Source organism: Ruditapes philippinarum, unplaced genomic scaffold, assembly GCF_026571515.1.
Source record: "Ruditapes philippinarum isolate M1 unplaced genomic scaffold, ASM2657151v2 ctg488_1_1_1_1, whole genome shotgun sequence".
In the NCBI taxonomy this organism is placed as follows: domain Eukaryota; kingdom Metazoa; phylum Mollusca; class Bivalvia; order Venerida; family Veneridae; genus Ruditapes; species Ruditapes philippinarum.
Genome location: NW_026853285.1, coordinates 40,135 through 59,905, shown reverse-complemented (window position 1 = coordinate 59,905; position 19,771 = coordinate 40,135). Strand labels below are relative to the sequence as shown.

At 32.5% G+C, this 19,771-nt stretch overlaps 1 protein-coding gene across 1 annotated transcript; it reads left to right on the top strand.

The window, feature by feature from the left end:
* Nucleotides 1-322: 322 nt before the first annotated feature.
* LOC132736381 (helicase POLQ-like) lies at nucleotides 323-18,642 on the top strand. Its single transcript, XM_060723500.1, has 19 exons — nucleotides 323-440; nucleotides 971-2,506; nucleotides 2,985-3,180; nucleotides 4,211-4,389; nucleotides 4,627-4,827; nucleotides 5,224-5,299; nucleotides 6,688-6,785; nucleotides 7,220-7,327; nucleotides 8,576-8,730; nucleotides 9,151-9,390; nucleotides 11,222-11,363; nucleotides 11,997-12,101; nucleotides 12,377-12,599; nucleotides 13,852-14,009; nucleotides 15,717-15,815; nucleotides 16,226-16,399; nucleotides 17,116-17,229; nucleotides 17,629-17,763; nucleotides 18,057-18,642. The coding sequence occupies exons 1-19, from the start codon at nucleotides 342-344 to the stop codon at nucleotides 18,198-18,200; spliced, it is 4,182 nt and encodes a 1,393-aa protein (XP_060579483.1). The 5' UTR covers nucleotides 323-341; the 3' UTR covers nucleotides 18,201-18,642.
* Nucleotides 18,643-19,771: the final 1,129 nt, after the last annotated feature.

Sequence of the window (19,771 nt, the reverse complement as noted above, 5' to 3'; positions counted from 1 at the left end):
AATAAAGAACTTGCATCAATTTATAAGCTCAAAATATTTTTTTTTCAAACATTTTCCATTTATTTTAAAAGAATATACACATTTTATTTAATCCATTGTTTTTAGCTAATTGCATCATTTTCACACATTTAAATTGTGACAATTGTTTACAGTAATATTCAATGATTTGTTCATAGCTAATGTAATGATTTTGAGGTCAGACTGTAAAAGATCACAGAGGCCTTGAGGATGTAATACCATATAGATTCTGTCCTCGGGAGAGTGCTTTAGACCCAATTGCTCCTTTGTTTATAATGGTAAGAAAATTCTATTTATTTCTTTAACAAGTGGAGGAGATCAGAATGTTAGAAGTAGAAGATGGGCCAAGTAGACGAGTTTCACGAGGGAGGAAAAGAGCCTCTAAAGCCCAGGAGAAAGTGCAAAAACCAGAAACAGTAAAGGTATTTTATATATCCATGAAAATTGTCTTAATAGAACAATTAAATTGATTTTAAGGGGTGAAACTGGATAAATATTCATTTAGAAAAGCCCAAATTAGGAATTTTAGTGTAATTAATGGAAATTGCTAAACATGTAATTAAAGAAATAATATCTGTTTATAGCTTTCGTATAGATACTTCCTTGTTTAAGTTTTTCTTTCTTTAAAAAGGGCAGGCAGGATTTTAAAATGATGAAATGATGGTTTTAGAGCATGTTATTTTTTTATCACTTGAAGAAAGAAGTGCTGAATGTAAAATTATGTCATAAAAGTAACAAAATGTAAACAAAGTAGTTTGATAGGTTTCCCTATTTCAGAAAATCTTTAGAAATATGTACAATTTTAAAATGTTCATATGCTAGTTAAAGCTTAGTGTTTGTTCAAAATAGAAAGAAGGGATAACCAATGAAAGAATGTTGTTAAATTGACAATACATGTATTTAAATTGAGCACAATTGCTATAAAAATGTAAATCTTTCTATTAATTTGTAGGCAAAAAGATCGAGGAGATCAGATGTAGAAAATGAGAATCTAAACACAAGTGATGCTTTGTTTGCTGACCTTGACATTGACAGTATTACATCTCAAGCTTTATCCCAGTCACAGAATACCGATTCCCTCAATGCGAAAAATATACGTGGTTCTAAAGGCACTGAAAAGGAAAATTGTAATGTTGCAAGCAGAACTAAACATACAAATGTTGAAAAGACTACAGCTGACACAAGCATAAATGAATCTCAGAGTCAGTACTTTGTAAAAAAGTTTGGAAATTATCGCCCCTCACAACCTATTGAGAGAAAAGAAATATTTGTTGATAATAGTTTAACTACCTCCCAGTCAAAAAATGATACTTCTTTCAGTTTCTCATTTGTTGGCGATGAAACTCAAGTGTTAGATCAGACTGTGTCTGAAATTAAACAGTCTCTATTTACAGTTACTGATATTGGACCTAAAGATGGAAATCTAAGAGAAAGGAAACATACAATACAAAACATACAAGGCTTTTCAAAATGTAGAGTGAAAGATCATCCTTTTAGTAGCACACCATATTTTAAAACAGAAGATTTATCGGTTTCTGTGATAGATACCCAGGACTTGCCTCAATGCTCTAGTCATTCTCAGTTTCATGTACCAGAGAGTACACAGTGTAAAGACAATTCCTCATTACTGGATACTACACAGTTGAAGGATGTGGAAGGTTTCAAGTACAGATGTACTCCATATAAAACAAAAGCCAAAGATTTGTGTACACAGAGTCAGTGTGAGCTGATGGCAGGAACTCAGTACCAGTCATACCTCCATGAAAACTACAATGATTCCCAGAGTGAGGTTACACAGACCTGTGATATCAAACAGTCTCAACAAGATGTTGATAGGGAGAAGGTAGGAGTAGAATTCACACAGTATAACCAAAACTCACAGATTTCATGTACTGGTTTATGTGATATGACTGGCGTTATTATTGACTCACAGACGAACACTGAAAGTAAAGTGAATACTTCTGACTGTGATATATTTAGTGATAGTTTTGGGGACGAAAATGTTGATAAAGTCTGTGATAATAATGGTGAAATGATGTCTCAGGAAGTGGACGCTGGAATTTCTAGTCATACTCAGAGTTTGAATTGTTCAGAAAGTAGCCAAAGTTCTCAATGTAGAAAATCAGCTTTGGAGGATGACTTGGAATGTATGATACAAGAGTCACAAAACCTGAGGAAAACAAGAACGAAAGCGAAGGGGAAAAGTCAGCACTGCTTTAGGAATGGTTCTAGTGTGAATAATGAGTTAGAAATTAAAAATACAGATTCAAACTTAGACAATAATGAAATTGTTGTGAAAAAGAATACAAGTTTGCAAAACAATTCTGTAACCAGTCTAGGTCAACAGCCATCTCTACAATATGGTGATGTAGAAAAGTTAGGGTTACAGTCTGGAACAAAAGCACTATCTACAATTGGATTGGTTCATACTTTACCTACAACACCTAGGGTTGATTCCCTGCAAGACAGAATAAAGAAAAGGTTGAAGGTATGAATTTCAATTTTTAACAAAATTCTTTTAAATCCCAAGAAAATGCGTCATGTTCCCTGAATCTCTTACCTCTTATTAATGGTATCTGGGTTTGAATCAAGCAATGTAAGCTTAATGTTTTTCAAGCAAGATAGTCATTGGTTCTACTTATATGTCCAGTCATGCCTTAAATAATGCATTTTGGGGCATCTTGGGTCTCTATCAAGAAATAAATCTTTTGTGACATTAACAGTTAACAGAGGCAAGGAAAACATTACGACATTGTCAGAATTATTGTTTAATTGTTGCAAAGAAAACTTAGGTAATATTGTAAATGTTTTAAGTTGGAAATAGTTTATATGAACAATTAAGAAAAATGTTGTGTACCATAGGACTTATCTGTCATTGATTTTGCTAGCAGTGAAAAGACAAATACAATATCAACATTTATATCCCATGCATTAGGCTTAATGAACTTTAACATTAACTTTGTTAGGAGAATGCGGGTAAAAAGACACCACAAGGTCCAGGTATTCTCATGGAACAATTACGAGAGCAAGTTTTGGAAAGAGTGCAGCTTGAAGCTGAAATGGCAAAAGAGATAGAAAGCAAAGATATAGGACCTTTTTATGGTCTCCCAAGGAAAGTAAAACATCTGTTTGAAAATCACAGAGGAATCAAATCTCTTTATGGTAAATATATATTTTATGGTTTTTATAGCACTGCTGAAATTTAGTGGTGTTTAACCATGGGAAAGTTTTCTGTAAATTTTCTAGAAATTTTGTTTTGTAAAGCAATATGATTCATTTTCACATTGAACTGTTTAACATTATGTTTAAGTAATGTTTGAAATAATAGAAGAAATACTACATACTTTTTGGACCTCATTGCATTATATAGTGACTTTCCAGTCGGCACAAAAAATTGAACAGATTTCAGCTTTAATCTATGATATTTTTCCAGCTGACTGATAGGTTACTATAATGTGCAGTGTACTATTTCTTAAAGTACATGTAGTTTTTAGTCTTCCATACCAAATACTAATTTACATTGAATGTGAAAATATTTAAATCAAATATATGATTTAATTTCCTCAGGTCTGTCTTTTTCCCCTCTACACTTTAGCCTGGTGTGCCATTATTGTGTTAAAATTGAATTTTGATGATTTTATGACCAACAAATGTCTGAAATTCCATCCTAATTGGATTGATTTTAATATCTTGATTCATCACACAACCGTGCCGATTTTGCGACTCCGTAAATGTGGTATTGCATGGCCGTGCATTTATTTTGACGTGACATCATTAGTGTTATACAAACATAGTGCAGAGACGCGCTAAATGTTAGGGTTTTACTACAAGCATGTCAATGAAAAATGACTCTTACTTCACTTTAAACAGTCTTTATTTTGAGTATGTGATAAATAGAATATTAAATTCACGTAAGTTCATTACTGAATTTATTGCACTATTGCAGAGGCTCGCATGATATAATTTTATTCAACTCGTGCAATAAATTCAGTATTAAACTTACACTCATTCAATATCCTCTATGTATGATAAAGTTGACATATATTCACTTATAGGCCCACTGGGCCGGGTACCTATAAATTGTATGTATAAATTGTTGAAAATAACTTGTAAATGTACAATGTGACTATAATAAACCAATTTCTTATATTTTAATTGATTATTCAGTTCAAGGTATGTATGTTTTTTTTAGATTGGCAAGATGAATGTTTGAAATTACCAGCTGTTTTGGAGAGAAAAAATTTGATATATTCATTGCCTACAAGTGGTGGTAAAACTTTGGTGGCTGAAGTTCTGATTCTACAGGAAATTATGTGTCACAAGAGAGATGCTCTGCTCATTCTACCTTTTGTTTCTATTGTTCAGGAAAAAGTGAGTTATTTTGTATAAGTTTAATTTATATAGATAGTTTCTGAAGCTTTTATATTTTTTATTTCTTTTGTCAATAGTTTCTGAAGCTTTTATATTTTTATTTCTTTTGTCAATACTCGAAATTCCAACTATTTGTTAAAATTCAGAAAACGTGAATTAAAGACAATGTTTACAGCATATCAAGTTTAGAATGCCCCATAAATGACAACATAACAATATTTCGTGTTATTTTCACAGGTGAGAAATATGTCTCAATTTGCTGTTGATCTGAACTTCTATGTAGAAGAATATGCAGGAAGTAAAGGAAGATTCCCACCAATCAAAAGACAAAGCAACCACTCACTATATATAGCTACTATAGAGAAGGCCCATTCTTTGATAAACAGTCTAATAGAAACAGATAGAATTGACAGTCTTGGTCTTGTTGTGGTTGATGAGGTAATAGTATGAATCTGTTTCTATTTTGTCATATTCAACGTGTGAGTTTAGACTGGATGATACTGCAGGGCTCAAAACCTGATAGTAATGCTCATGTTTACTTTAAACTTTCTTTGAGGCATCATAGTCTTTCTAAGTTAACACTTTCATTACCAATGGTACCATACCATTAACCAATTCATCCATTATGGATCTGTAGATTTCATTGTCAAAGTTGTTAATTGTTTTCAATAAATTGATTTGGCCTCTTTCATCCATTACATGTAAAAATCTGTAGTTGTAAATCTTTTTCTTAAAATATAAACAACGGATAGGACATTAGGAAATCAAACCTGGAATGTTGAATGCTGAAATAATGTTGTACCAATGAAATACATATGATGTCTTTTTTAATAGTTACACATGTTGGGGGAGGGTGGAAGTCGAGGAGCAACTCTAGAATCTACCCTGATCAAGATACTTCATTCTGCAAGTAAGATTTTCAACAAATCATTTCATTTAATTTCTTATGTAGCTTTTCACCATACTTCATTGTTGTCACATTCACAAAATCTTAAGATGAAAACAAGCTAAATATCTATTTTGAATTATAATAGATGAGCTCATATACTTTTAAGAGCAACAAAAACTGTTTTACCTTTTATCTTGACTATTAGAAGAATAGGGAGAGCTGTTGTACTCACCCAGGCATTGACATCACACACCTGATATCTCTTATACTATTGAAGTGAATAGGTTGAAACTTTGTACACTTGCTTTCTGTCATTATATGATATGATGTCACAAGTCCTTTACTCCGAGTTAACTTTTTACAGAGTAATACCTCTTTTTTAACTGTCGAGCACTAAAAATAGTGGAGTATGCTGTGAGTATGCTGTTATAGATAGCTAATGTTTCTACATTTGTTAGATTTACATTAAGTAGAAATAAATAATTTAGCTGTAGTTAGATTTACATTAAGTAGAAATAATGATTTAGCTGTAATATGTAAATTTTATAAAAATCTCTATTGATGTTAACTGTTGCAAGCATTATTGTGTCCAACATGTAGAGACTTAACCCTTTCCCTCATGAGCATATTGTGAAAAATGGCGTTTTCATTGAAAAGCCTCTGTTACAAGTTCAAACTGCTATGAAACTATGAAAAATGCTAATCAAACTTGGCACAAATGTTGACTGGACCATTGCCTTTGAAACGACATGCTCAGTCTTAAATTTCCTGTTACCATGGCAACGAGGGGACATCTCAAAATTGCCAAAAATCACTATTTTGCATTGATTTTTTTCCATCAAAATTGATTTCAAAGTGCTGCAACTTCTTAATGGGTTGAGATAGAGTCAAAGGCTTTTCAGCGTTGGTTACACATTACCTTATGATTGACCTGGGGTCATTTTTAGCCTCTCACATGTCCAAAAATTTCTTGGCGATTAGGGGGACTGTCACTTTCTAGCAACATTCCCCCAACGAAAAACAGGGGGGGGGGGTCGAAAAGCCGTCAAAACACGTCTGTATGAAGTAAAGGGTTAAGTAATGCTATATATATTTTTGTTTGTTTGTTTTGGGTTTTACGTCGCATGGACACAGTATAGATCATATTGCGACATTCCATCTTTTGGTGGAGGAAGACCTCAGGTGCCCTTCCGTGCATTATTTCAGGCACAAATGGGCACTGAGTAGAACCACAAACGGGCACCTGAGTAGAACCACCGACGTTCCTGGATAGCTTCCTCACATGAAAGAAGCCAAAGTCCCTGTCGGGATTCGAACCCACAGCGGTGAGGGGCAAGTGGTTTGAAGTCAACAACCTTAACCACTCGGCCACAGACGCCCCCTATATATATTTATGATTTATATACCAGGTGCTGCCCAGGTGATAGGAATGAGTGCTACACTTAACAATATTGAAGATCTACAGAAATTCCTAAATGCAGAGGTGTATTGCAACAATTTTAGACCTGTATGTATATACTGGCTATTGTAATTTATTAAACATAGTCATTATTTAACGAGAAAGCCTCAAATAGTTTAGGAAGTTGAAAGCATTTAATCTGTGGTATTTTTTGAGGGAGATGTCCTAAATTACATTTGATTGAAGGTTACTAACTGTTTAGCTTGCCATTTTAAAGAGTGTAGTCAAATTATAATTGTAGTCACAATATACTTGGCATCATTTCAGATAAACTTCATAGCTGAAATACACAAACAAATATGTTTTATGTATTTTGATGTATTTGCAATAAAGTTTCATTGTAGTTACAAAATTTTTCAATTTTCTCTTTTACCTATATCGCATATTGACTTTAAACAAAACAATTATTCTTTGTGTTTTTTGTAGCTGAAATTAATGTATCTGCATCCCAGTAATATCATTTTATTTATAAAAAATTTCAGGTGACATTGACAGAGTATGTAAAACTATCTGACAGTATATATTGTGTGGATCAGAAAGCTAAATGTCCAGATGATCAGTTTGTACATGACAGGATTGTTTGCTTTCAGGTTTGTACCATTAAATAGGCAGATCTGTAACTGTTTTAAAATGGTTATGGTTCTTAACTTCAGATTATTTGTCTGATCATATTCAGTAAGAGTTATCTATTCTCCTAAAGAAGCTTAGTTAAGTTATCAAAAGCTCATTAAGTCTACCTAGATGATATACATGATGGGTAAAGTAGAGATGGATGATGATCAACAGACCTCATTCCAACTACATAAACAAAGTTTTACTTTTTGTCCATAGCATTGCCTATCTCATTAAACAGAATAATATTGATTTTAAAAAAATCATAAATATACATGTACAAGTTGGTCAATAGATTATAACTGTTATAAATTCTCTTCTCCCGTAATTTATAATTTCTACTACTTCCATAATTCCACATAAAAAATACACAATAACTGTTCTTAATTTCATTTCACTGTTTATTTGTTGAAAATGTTCTAAATTTCTACTCTACAATTAATAATTAAAGTTACAGAGTTTTTCTTCCTCACACATGGTTGATAAGTTACTGAGAATTAACTCTCAAAAATCCCTGTTCCGACTCTAGCTCTTACAATCTCACTCTTGCATTTTGAATCTCGTTCTTAAATCTTCAATCTAGAATGCCCCCAGAAAATCTTGTCCCAGTATTTATATGAAATACATTGTCTCTCCATATTTAGAGGTTACCTTAGTGTTAATTGACAAATTTAAGCCTTCTATATTTATGACGACAAGTGTTGATCAAGTAACTGTACCAGAAACAGACTGATTCCTGGAATATTTATGATGATAACCAATGATTGAGTTCCCTAAACCCAACAATTGCAGGCCTCTTGTCCATAATTTATGCAGGTAACCGTTGACAGAGTTACTATACTATAATCTTGCAGACTGATACACAGTCTAACCCCAAAAGATTTATAGTAATAAATAATGACAACAAATGAGGTCTCAATTCTCATACAAACTCAATCATTAAATCAAACCTTAACCAGGTGCCTTGCTAAAACTACAACATAACTATAATAACCTTGTTACTATTAAGTCGTGTATAGCATCATGGTTTGATGTTTTAAACTCTATAGACATTTCTTGATTAAGATAAACTGTCATAACTTTCTTAACTAACAATGCTGATATTGTTGTTGTTATATGTTTCTATTGTTATGTTAATTTAATAAAAGACAATAAAATTATGTTAATAATGGAATGTATGTAAAATATAATCTTGTTTTAAACTTTACCTTGTTTACTTTATAAAGTACCCTCCGGAGATGACAAAAACAGATCCTGATCATGTGTTGGGACTAGCACTGGAAGTTATACCAGACAACTCGTGCCTTGTATTCTGTCCTACCAAGAAAAACTGTGAAAATGTTGCTCTTATGCTCTCTAAACTCATGGCAAAGTTTAAAAGGTAAAGTTTAATCTTTTACGTTCTGTTCACTTGTGGCAAGAATTAATCTTTTATGTTCTGTTTACTTGTGGCAAAATTTAGAAGGTAAAGTTTTATCTATTAACATGATTAAGTTTTGTAGACTTAAGGTAAAGTTTGATCTTTTACATTCTGTTACTTGTGGCATGATTTAGAAGGTAAAGTTTAATCTATTCTGTTTTGTAAACTCATGGCAAGATTTAAAAGGTAAAGTTTAATCTTTTACGTTCTGTTTAATTGTGGACAGATTTAGAAGGTAAAGTTTTTCTACAGCTGCTTGATAGTGCTAAGTCTAATTTTCAAAATATTTGTATGAAAATAATAATGATGAATTTTCTGTAAATAACTTATATTGTGATGACTTAGCCAAGTTTTTACTTGAATATTTTATCTTGTTTATAGAGAATTAAGTGAGGTTAAGAAGATAGAAAGGAGAGCATTATTGAAGGAGTTGAGCAATGATTCAGAAGGCAAGGTTTGCCCCATTCTACAGTATACAATACATTTTGGTATAGGATACCACCACAGTGGTTTGACAGTGGATGAACGTAAACTTATAGAAGAGGCATACAGTGATGGAATCCTTTGTTTACTAGCATGTACATCAACGCTTGCAGCTGGTGTCAACTTACCTGCTAAAAGGTACAGTCAGGGTTTAGCTTGTTTGTTGTAGCTATCATGATCTCTGGATTGTTATTGCCTGTGTTGATGCCTTGTGATAATGAAGCTCATTACTCGAGAAGAATTAATAAAGACATAAACATGAAATTTTATTTATACAATATTGCATATTAGTAGACTAATTTGGAAACTATCAAAGGTGACAAAACTTTTAGTAACTGATTACCATTACAAGGGTTAGGTATACTCCTGAAATAAATTTTTGGAGTGATATTCTTTTTTATTATATGCCCGAAAGAATTTCCGGCATATTATGTTATACTCCTTGGCATCCGTCCGTCCCTCTGTACAAACCAAGAGGTACTTGTGTGACTTGGAGAACAATGGGTAACAGTAAATTTTCTTTGATCCAATTCATTCCGTTTTTACTTGTGTGTCTTTTTTTAAGCCTTGTGTGACTAAAAATGGCCAAAAAGATCAAAGGAAAAGTCACATAAGTACCATTTTGTGAGTACGTCCGTCTCTCTGTCCGTTAGCAATTTGGTTTCCGGAGCATAACTTAAGTTTCATTTGGCCCACAATGTTCAAACTTCATAGTTAGATTGTCCATATTGGGTAGAAGACCCCTATTGATTTTTGGGTCACATGGTCAAAGGTCAAGGTCACTATTACCTTAAAACTAAAAACAGTTTCTGGAGCATAACTTAAGTTCTATTTGGCCCACAGTGTTCAAACTTCATAGGATGATTGTCCATATTGGGTAGAAGACCCCTATTGATTTTGGGGTCACAAGGTCAAAGGTCAAGGTCACTATTACTTAGAAATTGAAAACAGTTTCTTGAGCATAACTTAAGTTCTATTTGACCCACAATATTCAAACTTCATAGGATGATTGTCCATATTGTGTAGAAGACCCCTATTGATTTTGGGGTAACAAGGTCAAAGGTCAAGGTCACTATTGCCTTAAAACTGAAAACAGTTTTCGGAACATAACTTAAGTTTCATTTGGCCCACTGTGTTTAAACTTTATAGTATGATTGTCCATATTGGGTAGAAGACCCCTATTGATTTTTGGGTCACAAGGTCAAAGGTCAAGGTCACTATTACCTTAGAACTTAAAACAGTTTCGGGGGCATAACTTAAGTTCCATTTGGACCACAATATTGAAACTTCAAAGGAGTTTTTTGAAGAAGGTAATACTTTATTTAATTCCCATGTCTTACAATGCTTCATCTTTACTAAAAAAAAAAAAAAAAATCACTTTCGGGCATATAATGCTAGGTGCTCTTGTCTTTTATTTAAATTTGATTTTATTTAAATTGGTTACTTATGAAAGATTAGGACTTTTTCTGGAAATACTTGCTATGCTGGACAAGAGACATTTGTTTGTAGGATACAATTAAGTGATCATAATTTCTCCTAATAGCTTCATTTATATAATAATATAAAAAAAATTTATATAATGATATCTTCCATATTTGGCAGGTGTATACCTTTAATTGTTCTTTAACTTTGGTGGATTTTGCAGTCAAGCTCAAAGTCGCTGGTGTATAAAATAAAATATTTACACTTTAGCTCATACAGCCTTTATTTATTGGCTGATGTCTTTCATATGTAATCTTATTCTTTTGGATGGGCTTAGGTGTGTTGGTCAAGGGCAAGGGTGAAAAAAATGTCTACCCATTAGCTAATACAGCCTTCATTTATTTACAAAAAATCATAGCAAATGTTTGAACCTGATAAAATGATATAACAAATTTGTTTAGGTCTTAGGATAATAAGGTCATTCAGATAAAAGAGCATCATTAATTGAATCTGTATAAGATATCAAAGCTATGTGTTTATATTGTAGGGTTATATTAAGAAGCCCTTATGTTGGTCAGTATTTTATATCTCGAAGTCAGTATAAACAGATGGTTGGTCGTGCAGGAAGAGCTGGTATAGACACTTCAGGCGAGTCCATTCTCATCTGTAAATCTTCAGATAGAGAAAAGGTAAGTTGCTATTACAAAGAAAATTACTGTGTACTAGATAAACCCATTAATCCAACCAAAAGTGATTAGCCTTTGCCACCAGTTTAGAGCCAGGTCAGTTTGTACATCTGTGCTCTCTATACTGTTGGCTGATTATCTCTAGATCCACCCAATAGACAGTTCCAAAAATTGATGAAGTTCAGCAGGTCAAGTATATTAAATATGTTTATAACTTTTATGCTCTTACTTAAATAATTTTACTTCATATGTAACTTATAAAATCTTAAGTGCTGAAGTATTAAATTATTACCTGCAAGATGCCACAAGACACCAGTGTAATCTGCTGATCCTTGAAAGGCATGTGCAAGATGTACTTTTTTCTGTTTGGAAACTTATGATACAATTATGATATATGGTAAAATATATGATATCTTATAAGAACAACTATATTACCCAAGAACCATGATTTAATATTTAAAAGTATATTAGGCATCAACATTTAAGGAGTGATACTATGCATTGGACTAGTAACTTTTCATTTGCCATTTGCATATAATGTTTATGCTTTGAGGTACAATGATTTAAATGATTGAATGGGGATCATGAATGCATCGAATTAGCTTGTTTTTATTTGAAATACTGTTTGATTTACAGGTGTGTAATCTGTTAGCAGGACCTATAGAGAGTTGTCATAGTAGTTTACTATATAACAATGGCAAAGGAATAAGAACACTTCTGCTGTCTACTATTGGTCTTAAGGTAATAACTATATCTATATGTTTGTTTATATTTTATCATAAATACTGTTTAGGTCGAGAGATAAAAAATGTGATGTCAAGTTTTGGGACATAAAGTTATTTTATAAATAAAAGGTCAAGTTTTGGGACATAAAGTAAAATATGTCACATAGTGAATGTGAAGGCCATTTAATTAGAAAATGAAGGACAAGTAGTTGAAGTCTACCACCTTAACCTTTTAGCCTTAGGTGCATGCCTCTTTTTCTTTCAATGAAAGTTTTTAATTTTGTGTAACAGATCACAGCAACAACTGAAGATGTGTTTAAGTTTGTGAGTAGATCTTTGGCACATTGCCAGCAGACTGTGTTAGGTACTGATGTCACAGCAGTGTGCAGGGAATCTCTACAGAAACTGATAGACAGTGGACTGGTTCTACAGACTAAGTCACAGTCAGAGGATCCTGAACATAATTCATGTCACAGTCTAGAAGTGACTAGGTTAGGCAAAGCTACATTTAAAGGTAGGAGATTTGGTAAAACGAACCTGTTTGTACTGTTATGTGAAACTTTGTTTTTTTTGTTTGTTCAAGGAATGTAATGATGATGAATATAAATGCTAACTGAATAGTAAATGATGGAAAAGCATTAGGCTGTACTGGGTAGGAACCAGTTTCCGGACAATACCAGTTTCCGGACAAGTATTATAACGGCTTAATTTTGGCTTTATCGATGACGATCGGCATTATATGTCATGAAGATGCTTGGTTTGATTGTTTGTGAAAATAAACTTCCTTCTGAGTTGAATTATATCATTAAAATTTCGTGAGGATATCTTACCTGTGTTTAAAAAAAACAGCCTTATATCCCTTTGGGGCATGTAATTTTTTCTGCGCATGCGCAATATTTTGTTTATTTCGGGATATTATTTGGGGTAGCAATTAATGCACAATGTACTTCATTCGAAGTTCATTGGGTGTAATTCCCCAGATCTAAATCTGTTACGTATGGGAAAACGGTGTTTAGCTAGGTTTACTCCACTTTTACACTTCGTTGCTGCCGTACACAGAAAAATATCCGTTTCACTTTTCAGTCATTCCGAGACCCATCACGTGATCGTTATTTTTCCTATCATAAACATTTTCCAGTAAATCAGCTTAATTATATAAGAAAGCTAATATGTGAGAAGAATTTTTTTGTTATATTAGAATAATTATCAGTTAAAAACAGATATGAATAGCAGCTTAATTTATGTCCGGAAACTGGTTCTGCAAGAGTGAACAATTTACACTTTTAATGACCTAATTTAACCCTTCAGTTTGTACATTGCTTACGTCACCAGGCAGTATTAATTGTGTTATCGGACGTAGTTAGAGCTCAGGTTTTTGGTATGTTAGTTTTATTAATGCATGTTTATTATTAAAAAATAGACAAATAAAGAAACTCGATTTCTGTCCGGAAACTGGTTCCTGCCCAGTATGGTTTTAAACAGTAAATATTAAAATTTTGAACACATCGTAAAGTTATTCAATCTAAAGATATTTAATCTATAGGTCATTTTGTCTGTTACTGCTGATTTAGAGATTAAATAGAATTAATAGTCAGTCATTGGTGGAGAAATTGGACATTATTGGTTAGTTATCCAGGAAAACTAGTTAGATGACCTCCATACAAATAAAACATGTATTAAGATTGTTGTTTAAAAAAACAAAACAACAGAAAACAAATTCAGAATGTTTATAATATTATATAAGCAAAATACATGTATAATTTCAGGCCCAATAGATCCGGACTATGCTGATATGTTATATAAAGATCTAAGAAATGCTGAGGAGCCAATGGTGATCTCTAACCATCTTCACTTACTATATCTTGTTACACCATATGATGCTGTCAAAGATATTTCCCCATCCTGGTTTATCTATTTCAATCAGGTATCAGTATTATAATATACAACCGTATCTGTTTAAAAAATGATGTGTTCATTGGTATTTTTCCTTCTTTACACATTCCATTTCCAATATCTAGAAATTCCTTACATACAGTCATAATTTGATAAGTACACAAGTGATGAGAACATACAATTGTGAGAGAATATGAAAGTGCCTTGGTATGGTAAGATTATGCAGTTATCTTGGTATGATAAGAACATAAAATTATGTTCATGTGATAAGAACATACAAGTGTTTTATTGTGATCAGAACATACAACTATCTTTTTTGTGATAAGAACATAAAATTATTATGGTATGATAAAAACATGCAAGTGTTTTTGGTGAGAAAAGGACATGATATGAGCTGTGTCATGACAAAACCAACATAATGGGTTTGCGACCAGCATGGATCCAGACCAGCCTGCGCATCCGCATAGTCTGATCAGGATCCATGCTGTTTGCTTACCAACTCTATAACAAGTAGAGAAACTGATAGCGAACAGTATGGATCCTGATCAGAATGCACTGTTGCGCAGGTAGTCTGGATCCATGCAGGTCGCAAACGCACTATGTTGGTTTTGACATGACATGGCTCATATATTGTTGGTGTAATCAGAACAAGCAGTGTCATGAAGTTACTGATCATGTTTAAGCTACACCATATAGTAAATTGAGAAGTGAGGTAGGTTGAGTGGATTCAGTCAGCCATATCTATTCGCCATCTTCAAACAGTTACATTAAATTTATCTTACTTCATTATAAGGTATCTACTTCAAACTTCAAATATATGTTCCTTATCATCAATCACATCTTAGGTGATAAGGTTTATAGCTCTATCTACAATATTTATAGAATAATTTCCCCTTTAAGTTTTTTTCTAAAACATAAAATGTGTTTTACTGTAACTTCTTTATTTCTCAAGATAACTACCTCAAACATCACATATATGTTTCTTATTATTATGAGTGATTCGTAATTCTAGCACAATAAAAACAACTCTTGGGGAGTTTTTTCTTTTATGTAATTGTCAATTGCAAAAAAAAAAAAAAAAGCCAATAAGCCAGTAATTTTATTTATTACAGTGTAATACATGTTTAATGATTTAAAAAGGATATAAGCATCATATTAAAATTTATATACAGAAATTGTAAGCTGTATGAAAAGAATTTGATAAACAATTGTCTTAAATTCTTGCAATAATGTGCACCTTATCAGTTACAGATCCCTTTCTAGTTGTAATATTTTTTTCTGTTTATATGTACGCATAGTCCTTGTTTAAAAAAAAAATGAAACAAAAATCAATCATGTAATGTACAATATGCAAATTTTATGAAGAAGATAAAAATAAACACAACATAACAAAACAAGGATATTCTTAAAGGTATACTTTACATCATGAAATTTTAGAAAGACAAGTAAGGTAATAGATATGTAGTACATGGTTAACATAACCTGTGCTTACTTGCAGTAAATCGTTTGATGTGGTAAGCTGAAGTATTGGTATTATTGAAATATAAAATTGATTTATTGGAACTGGGATCAGTATCGTACCATTTTGTGAATAATTATATCCAAACCTATGTCTCTCTTGTGAGCTTGTCATGTAAAATGAGAACAGTTTTATACATGTATGTGTTTACTGTTGTGAGCTTGTCATGTAAAATGAGAACAGTTTATGCATGTATATCATATATGTTTACTGTTGTAGATGAGTCTATTAAGCAGTTCAGAATTGAAGGTAACCAGCTTGATTGGAGTCCCAGAATCATATATAGCCAGGAAGGCATCTCAACAAAAGACAAGACAGGTTACTTTCCCTTTTAACTTTCTTATTTTGTACATATAATGATACAATTTCAAAGAAAACACGTATTAATGTAAAGTTCATGTAGAGGAGAGACATAGTTATGATATTTTGTTTAATATTTCCATAGAAACTAAGCTTGTGGAATTTTCTTTATTCAGATGACCTACATCATGTCATCGTACAGGTGAAATAACTTATTTTTTAAACAAGGGACTTCATATTATTTGTGCTCTGGAGATAACTTTGCTGTACAAAAACTGATTTGCATCAATGCAGTCTTATTCATACATTCATATTTGTGATTATTTTAATCAAAACTGATTTCTCTTATATAGGCCTTAGCTTATAGATGTAATACATGTGTTATGATTTTGCTGTAATTAAGAAAACAATTTCCTTTTTTATAACAGAAAGTGGATGACTTTATTGTAAATCGGTTTTACCTGACGTTAATGTTGTATGATTTATGGAGAGAAAAATCAGTGTGGGAAGTAGCTGAAAAATTCCAGCAACCACGTGGTTTCATACAGAACCTTCTAGCCAGTGCTGCTAGTTTTGCCAGCTGTGTAGCTCACTTTTGTCAGGTATAAAAACATAACACATGTTGCTTACATCTACATATATTACAGTCAAGCTTATAACTTTTGTTTGACATATAATGGTCTTAATTTGGTGGATGATTTCATTAATTTTTATGCCCTCTTTTATCTACCTGATAGTAAGGATATTTATTTTCCCTTCTCCATCTGTCACGCTGTGCATGCATAGTATGACAAATAGTTGATTGTGGGGGCATCCATGCCCTATGCACACATGTCAAATATACTTTATGGTCAGAGTTCTAAATGCTGAAAATAGTGAAATATTGTCATGAAGAGATGTAGAAAAATACAAGTAATTTTGATGATGTTTGATTTTATGGCAATATGAAGATTTTGCTTGAAGGACAAACTAGTAACTGTTACATTAGCTCCCTGATGCTTTGTCTATTTGATTTCCTTGTTCTAAAATTATAGTAGCCATGGTGGCAAATAGTCACCATCATCTTGTAGTAAAAAGTGTACATGGTAAATAGTGTACAAGGTGTGTTGATAACGATTGATAAATATGTGAATGTATAACAATAAATTGTGGCAGATAATGAGATAGTTAGTAAATGTTTGCTATTGTTAACATTTTTAAATGTTTGCTATTGTTAACATTTTGAAAGAATTTTGTCATGAAAATGAATGGGAATATGGGGGAGAGAAATTTACTAATATTTCTCTAAAATGTACACTACAGTATATATTTTTTCCAGGAACTAGAGGAATTTTGGGCATACCAGGATTTGATGGGGAACTTTGTTAAGAGATTATCATACTGTGTAACATCTGAATTGATACCTCTGATGGAAATACCAGGAGTTAAACTTGTGAGTAAATGTTAACATATATTTTGTTATATGTATCGGGGATACAGTGATCAAGTTCTTAAGGTTGCCAACTTCAAATCACTTGCCCATCATCCTTGTGGGTTTGAATCCTGTCAAGGACTTCAAATTCTTTTATGTAAGGAAGCTATCCAGTTAACTTACGAAAGGTCAGCAGGTTCTACTCTAGTGCTGACTTGTGCCTTAAGTAATGCAAGAATGGGCACTTCATGTTTTCCTCCAACAGTAATGCTAAACAGTGTTGGTGTGACTTTTAATCTAATGAAACAAACAAAAATAGTATATAATGCATGGAGCTGGAGGGTTTGACAAGAGAAGCTAGATTTAATGATATTGTTATCATGAGCAAGTTAGAATGTAATTTGTATACATGTATTTCAGGGTAGAGCAAGATTAATGTATACAGCAGGTTATAAGACACTTAGTTCTGTAGCTTCGGCAAAAACTGAGGACCTTGTCAAGTCAGTACAATACATGCCCAGGAAAGCCGCTAAACAGATCATTGCTTCAGCTAAGGTATGTTAACTATGTACTGCAAATATTTGTCCACATTATATATGATCATTAAAATATATGCATTTATATCTATTTAAAAAAATTAACTTAGACTTTATGGTAAATAAATTTCTAATAACCTCCCTTTATGAACATGAAATGTAAATTTGGTTATATCCTTACAACTAATGCTTTTTGGAACTCGCAATATTGATAAATCTTCATGTGAGCATTATATTTTTGATATAAAATCATGAAGAAATAGAGTTACAGGATCTTTAATATGTACTGATAAAGTTTCATGCATATTTCAGTTATTGCTGAATGAGAAAACTGACATTATGATGCAAGAAGTGGAAGCCTTAGTTACTGTTCCACATTTAGTTAGCAACAGTGTAACCATGACAACTGATACTACACCAGCCCCAGTTACCCCACAACTCTCACAGTCACAATAATAGTGATGCAAGAAGTGCAGTTTGAACAGACAGTTTTGTGAGAAGACATTAAGTGATTTGAATACTGTGAAATGTAAATTAGTTAATATATATGATAGAGGGTATTATCTATCAAAACTTTTTCAACTATATTCTCAGGGATTCACCGATAGTTGCAGGTATTAAAGGCATTTAAATTTATATTAAAGGCACATTAAGCCTCAAAAATGAATGAATGAAAATTTTTTCCTCTGCAGAAAGGACAACATATGTTTTGTAATGTTGTTATAATAATGTAGATTTATAATGTGTAAGATGCTTATCACCTGAAGAAAAAAGCATTTAAAGTGAAATCATTTGTGATAAAGGTAGGGTTAGGGTGGTACTATGACGTCCATACCAAAATACTAAATCTCAAATCACTGTAAGTTGGCAATTCCCTAAAGTTTGCTCATGTATATATCCAATGTTTCTACTAAATTCTAGTCACCAGAAATTAAAAGCTTTTGAAAAATAAAAATGGTATCATTTTTGAGGCTTATGGGCCTTTTAAAGGTTTATTATGATATCCATGTATACTTTACTTTCTAAGGTTATGTTGATTTTTTTATATGCCCGAAAAAATTTTGGGCATATTATGTTATACCCCCTAGCGTCCTTCTGTCTGTCCGTCCATTAGCAATTTGTTTCATTTGGCCCACAGTGTTCAAACTTCATAGGATGATTGTCCATATTGGGTAGAAGACCCCTATTGATTTAGGGGTCAAAGGTCAAGGTCACTATTACCTTAAAACTGAAAACAGTTACGGAGGATAACTAAGTTCAATTTGGCCCACAGTGTTCAAACTTCATGGGATGATTGTCCATATAGGGTAGAAGACCCCTATTGATTTTTGGGTCATAAGGTCAAATGTCACTATTAGCTTAAAACTGAAAACAGTTTCCAGGCATAACTTAAATTCCATTTCGCCCATATTATTTAAATTTCATAGAATAATTGTCCATATTTGGTAGAAGATCTCTATTAATTTGGGGTCACAATGTCAAAAGTCAAGGTCATTATTTATTTAAAACTAAAAACAGTTTCCGGAACATAACTTTAGTTCCATTTGGCCCACAGTGTTCAAACTTTATAGGATGATTGTCTATATTGGGTAGAAGGCCCCTATTGATTTTAAGGTCACAAGGTCAAAGGTCAAGGTCACTATTACCTTAAAACTGAAAACAGTTTCCGGAACATAATTCAAGTTCCATTTGGCCCTCAGTGTTCAAACTTCATAGGAGGATTGCTATTTGAAGGAGGTAATACTTTATTTACTTCCCATGTCTTACAATTGCTTCATCCTTACTAAAAAAAAACAAAAAAAACAACACTTTTTCGGGCATATAATGCTCTGCTTCGCGGTGCTCTTGTTTCATTATAATATATGCCATTATGTGTTTGAACATTTGATGCATCACATATGTTAACATTGACATTTCTAAGCAGCAGAAAAGTAAAATACTTCTGTATATGTCAATAACAGCATGTTCTTATGAATATAAAAAAGGTAATTGGGACCAAAGTTCTGTTTCATCGTGTTTATAATTCT

What these genes read in the sequence shown, in the direction of transcription:
- LOC132736381 (XM_060723500.1), top strand. Translation starts at nt 342, where the DNA reads ATGTTAGAAGTAGAAGATGGGCCAAGTAGACGAGTTTCACGAGGGAGG. An exon ending in AGGCAAAGCTACATTTAAAG is followed by an intron (nt 12,600 to 13,851) that starts GTAGGAGATTTG and finishes GTATAATTTCAG; the next exon opens with GCCCAATAGATCCGGACTAT. An exon ending in GTGTAGCTCACTTTTGTCAG is followed by an intron (nt 16,400 to 17,115) that starts GTATAAAAACAT and finishes TATTTTTTCCAG; the next exon opens with GAACTAGAGGAATTTTGGGC.